This window comes from Plasmodium fragile, assembly GCF_000956335.1.
Source record: "Plasmodium fragile strain nilgiri unplaced genomic scaffold supercont1.72, whole genome shotgun sequence".
Lineage (NCBI taxonomy): Eukaryota > Apicomplexa > Aconoidasida > Haemosporida > Plasmodiidae > Plasmodium > Plasmodium fragile.
The window spans coordinates 23,981-29,690 of NW_012192652.1; the positions used below are offsets into that span (position 1 = coordinate 23,981).

Below are 5,710 nucleotides of genomic sequence, written 5' to 3' on the forward strand. Positions count from 1 at the left end.
AAAAAAAAAAAAAAAAAAAAAAACAGAAAAAAGGAAGAGGCCGCGCGCGAGATTCATTCCTTTTTTTTCCTTTAAGGCAACTTTTAAATAAGCAGTGAAAGTGTGTCAGGCGCATAACACCAAATATAATTATATGGAGCCACGAGTGTGACGGGTTATGTAAAACATGCTTCCGCAATTCTTTCCATGAGACGCGCTAGCACCTTTCCTTTTATGCGCCCCGATTTTTCTATTCCACTGAGGGTGTGATAAGATGTTGTCAACTTGTAACACGCAGCAGATCAACAGCATTGCAGGGAGCAAGTATTATATACATGTACAGTAATATATACACACAATATAGGGTGCTCGTTCCTTTTCTGTTTTTCATAAAGAAAATCCGCATGTTAAATAATGCATAGGTTTTAGGTACATTAACATATTTTTCTAATTTTGTAACATACTGAAATGTTGGAAGTATGCAATGAGACAATATAAGTGTGCTGCATATCATCAAAAGTAACTTGTCACATAACTGCAAAATATTTAGTGCTTCGTATATGGTACATGTAAAAATAACTTAAGCCCGTATATACCACATGAACAGCAAAAAAAAAAAAACCAAAAGAACAAGCATTGACTCAAATTCCTGACCTGTGTTATGTTAGCAACTGTCAAGGACATATTCCAGAGTATCTATTTCATGTAACAACTAAATTTAATATTACATGCAACAGCATTTTCTGTGATAATATTTTCTGAATTATTCTCTTCCTCATAAATATTTCCCACATGCATATGCTCTACATTTATATTTTCCATTCCAATATTAAATATGTTAATGAATTTTACGATACTACTTTCTATTATTCGAAGGGCTCACACATTTATAAATTTTATGAATACTTTATTAAAATATTTTAAATAATACCCTATCATTTTGAATAGAAAAAAACATGCACCCTAAACCTAAACCCCCCTGCGCACCGTTTCTGCAAAAAATATTGTCACATTTTATTTTCCCCTTAAACCATATATAAATAATGGAAGCATCTTATTTCTCTTTTTCTTGTTCTTAGTAAATTTCTATACCAGAATTTCAAGGAAAAGAGAAGCATAGCATGCGGCTACCTTGTCTAAATAAAGTTACGGAGTTTAACCCATGAATAACTTGAACATGCGAAATATCCCCATATACCATGCCCCGTCCATGTTGCATTATATAAACGCCATGGATAAATGCCGGGATGAGGGGGTACAAACTTGAGAATAGTATTCGTACATATATTTTCATTTTCAAACTCTTGAAGTATATAATTTAAGGTACTCTTAAAAGGTATCCATATGGGGAAAACAACATTAAGCATTACGGAAGAGTAAGTAAGAAAAGAATAAACTGTAATATATTGTGATTATAAAGACACATCAACACATACGCATACTTCTTTTTTTTCTTTTCTGTATTGTTATATCTAGCGCCTAGTTAATGCTTAATATTATTAATATAAATAATTTCTGTTATACAATTCTTAGCTAATTGTGCACGTATTTCAGAACACATAAGGCATGAAAATTGTTGTATGCTACGAACGATCTAGATTAATGATTCTTTCATGGAATTCACAAAACCTTGGAAGCCCAAGTGTTCTTCAGAATTTTTATATTTCCTGTAAACTCTACAATTCACTAGAAACATAATTTGTGTAATAAATATGATTATGTAAATAAATCAGCATTACATCATTACAAGGTGTATAAAGTGTATTCTACATGACAATAATTTGCATCAATTATTGAGAACATATATTTCGCTACCAACATACGAGGTCACTGTTGAGTTATATTTTGTATGCTCTGAATTAAATTTCTATTAACAATATAATGATATTGGATGTTATTAATTCCTAAATAACAAAAGCCGCTTCAGACATCATGTTCGAAAAGTTTCCTAACAAATACATTAAGGCAGCATTCATAATAATTCATTTCTCCCTCGAATCGCTTATTTTTAAATATTTATTTAAAACAATTGTTTTCTGCCTGAAACATAAATTTGTGCTTTATAATTTAAAAATGTGTAATTAAGTACTTAAATTAAACGGGCGTATCATATATGGAGCAGCCATTTTTGCACAATTATTATATTTTCTTATATTGTACAAACAATTTTATCAAAACTTCTTCATCAATTGTTAAATATTTTAATTTATAAATGATAGTAATACACACTATTTACATTAAATAAAAGCACCTGTTTTTACAAAACAAAGCATAATTTTTCTTACGATTTAAGACAAGGTACTCATATTTAATTGGTAGTTACAATTATTTCCTTACATGTAATTTTATCCTTGTTTTGTAGAAGTCCATTAAAAAGAAATTCATTTACTCTTTTTGTCGTACTTGGACACCTTACGTGGATACTTCTTAATTCATTGCTTGATTTGCAGATTATTTGTATAATCATCTATTAATCTTTTTTCCTCTTTTTATTTCAAAGAGAGTATAAATTCTGCTAGTTTCGTTTCATTCTAATTATCTCTTCCCTGCTTATTGAATCTTTTTCTATAATGCTGATGAGAAAAAAAGTTTTTTATTATATTGTCCATATCCATGTTATGTTTCATATTAGAGCTGCTTAGAAAACATACCTATTCGTATTCCCTGAACAATTTACTTTTTCGTGAGTTCACTGTTTATTTACCACTGTCCTTATTTTATATGGATGCATAATTCCTGTGTACACTGTTCACACCTATTTTGTTCTCAAGACGGGGTACCACGAAGTACATGAAACGATAAAATTATTGGGACCTTCCGCTTTTATCCTTTGTCTTGAGTGAACAGAAAATAAAGTGGCAATGAGGTTCCAACGGGTTGTAACATATCTTCTTTCTAATATGCGCATTAAAAGTTATGTTCAAAAATAATATGGAAAAGATACCATTAGAATCAAGCATTTAATATGATATATAGAGTAACGATTATGTCAGCAAACGACCATTGTACACCCGCACAATCGACATGGAATGCTAATTTCTATGATATAATTTTATTCATAAATAAAATGCTGTGCGATTTAAAATGTATATAAGAATTTTCTATAGCGAACGGTATATGTGCAAATACTAAATTCCTGTTTCCCATAATGGGAATAATTATATTTTTATATTTGCACTCATTTATCGCACACATATTAGTACCATATATGTATGTGTTATATATAATTATGAGTAACAAGAAAAAATAATATGTGACACTGATAACTATTGTACTACATATATTACTTAAAAATAACAGAACAAATGTAGTACTCGTTTATTTTGTGTACACTATGCACAACTAACTTTGTAGATTTACGCTTCTTTATAATTAGTAGTGTATCCATCTTTGCATAATTCTTTATAGTCGACTCCTTCCACTAATTGGTTCCGCTGCATATATAATTTGAACATATAGAAATAGTCTGAAATTCATTAGATCTATTACACGGAACGAAGTAAATATTTATTTAAGGTGCTGTATAGTACTACATACACCTACTTGTGACGTAGGAGTCAGCGACTTCACAATGACACAACTTTGCAAGATGCGAAACTGTCGAGCTCAGGGACCTATTCAGAACTACTGGACTTGCTCTATTTGCCGTTATGTATAAGTATACTACACTAAAGGGCAGTTTTCATATAATTAATTTATTGTATTAACATATGGATCTTCAACAGTTTTTTATTACCAATGGTCATCAGGCACAACGAAATTAAAAGCGGTCATTATAACGCATAGGAAACAACAGAACATTACTAACATATCCCACGAACCCAATTAACTATGAGAGCGTGTATATATTATGCTTTCATGTTGTAAGAATGAATACTAGTTCTACATTATTCTTACAAGCACAACACTGTCCTAAATGCTTTTAGTTTTATGTGATTAAATTAATTGTAATTTCAAAAAACTCTTATATATATTTAATGCATTATATGGTTATTACCTGATGTGTTATGAGTTTATCAACGTTGTTATGTGCACATCAACACATTTATTTTTTACGTATACCATGTATGTATATATTATACTCTGAGAAAACTAAAACAAAAGAAAGATCTCATATGCAAAGTTCATAAGAAAATGTAAGCAAACAACTATAATGAATATGTTCATGTATAAGTATAAATATACATCTTCATCCTTTTTTTATACATAATTTATAAAAAAAATGGCATAAATGATAAAATTATTTTTCTTCAGCATTTTTTGCAAATATATTTAATTTAAAATCAAAAAAAAAAAAAGAAAAAACATCATATTTTTGTTGTTCCTCTCTTAAGCATAAACAATTGATAATAATACTTACCCTTGTATGCTAAGTAATTCTCTTAAAAAATGTATTTAATCCCTTGAATTTTAATTAGGGTACTAATCTGATCTCAAAATTATGCAGCCCAATATTACTACAATATAATACACACATAATTATACATAGCTCTTAAATTTGCATAAAATGTCAGAATATTATAAACCTAGATTCCATTAAATAATATATATATATACATATTTATATACGTCGTTTTACTCATAAATCAGGATAGATATCTATTTATACTTTACTTGAAACGGCTGCAATTCGGCTTATTACCAAAATCCTCGCACTTTGCTGACTAAATATTCCTTCCATTGATCTTCAATTTCTTTTCTCATTCTACCGCATATATACTTAGTTTCCTTAAGAAATTGAATAAATCGAGTGCGTGCGCAGAATCCATTTTGAAGTAATTGGTACAGTCTATCAAATAATTTTTTTTCGGTCAAGAACAACTCTTTGGTCATACCGTCAAAAGCTTTCATCCACTGTCTATTTTTATAGTAATCTGGCAGACCATAAGATTTTGCTGTTTTATCCCAGAATAACATGGTATCTTCTTCCATATTAACGAATTTTCTCCTTTCGTGGTTAATCAAAGAGTTAAATATGTAGAACATGTCCCTCATATTTACTGTACTACCTAATTTGTCAATCATCCCTCTGATGTGTTTTGAGGTGGCTTGTTCCAGAATTTTGGATTCCTTACGACGTCTGTCATATTCGTCGCCTGAGGTTGCTTTCCTTTCGTTATACTTAAGTACTCTGTTATCCGATGTTGCTTTAGATCTAGGACCACTTGAAGTTCTGTCACATGTCGATCTCCTGTGCTCATGATGTCTGCTACTGGATCTTTCAGAAGAATACCTTTCGTGTTTAATATTTTCCAATTCCTCTTTTGCATCTGAGTAATTTTCAAGTTCCTGCTTATATTGAGCCCATATATCTCCTGGGTATATATCACTTGTGCTACCTGATGATGTACTCATTTTAGGTTCTGCGAAGGACTCATATTGATCTTGAAATCCAGACCACATAGAATCTGATGGAGCTCTAGATTCGACTTGTCTATATGGATCAGAGGGCTTGTTGAAGATGTTTTCACGTCTAGCGCTGGTAGGAGCACCAAATCCTGTGCCTAATCGCACCCCCGAATCACTTCCTAATCCATCATGCCATCTACCACTGGAACCAGTTCCTGCTGCACCGTCCCATCTACCAGTGGTGCCAGTTCCTGCTGCACCGTTCCATCTACCACTGGCACTAGTTCCTGCTGCACCGTCCCATCTACCACTGGCACTAGTTCCTGCTGCACCGTCCCATCTACCACTGGCACTAGTTCCTGCTGCACCGTCCCATCTACCA

At 31.7% G+C, this 5,710-nt stretch overlaps 2 protein-coding genes across 2 annotated transcripts in view; both read right to left on the reverse strand.

Moving 5' to 3' along the window:
• Positions 1-675: 675 nt before the first annotated feature.
• Positions 676-1,346, reverse strand: AK88_04688 (uncharacterized protein; the record flags this gene model as incomplete). Its single annotated transcript, XM_012482296.1, has 3 exons — positions 676-842; positions 1,011-1,065; positions 1,239-1,346. 3 exons carry the CDS (start codon positions 1,344-1,346, stop codon positions 676-678), a joined length of 330 nt encoding a protein of 109 aa, XP_012337719.1.
• A 3,271-nt stretch (positions 1,347-4,617) lies between these two features.
• AK88_04689 (uncharacterized protein) overlaps positions 4,618-5,710 on the reverse strand; it is a gene marked incomplete at both ends in the record, with an annotated part of 3,044 nt that continues 1,951 nt past the window's right edge. Inside the window, one exon of the mRNA XM_012482297.1 lies at positions 4,618-5,687. Within this exon, the coding sequence (XP_012337720.1) occupies positions 4,618-5,687 (1,070 nt within the window). The remainder of the gene's footprint in view (positions 5,688-5,710) is intronic.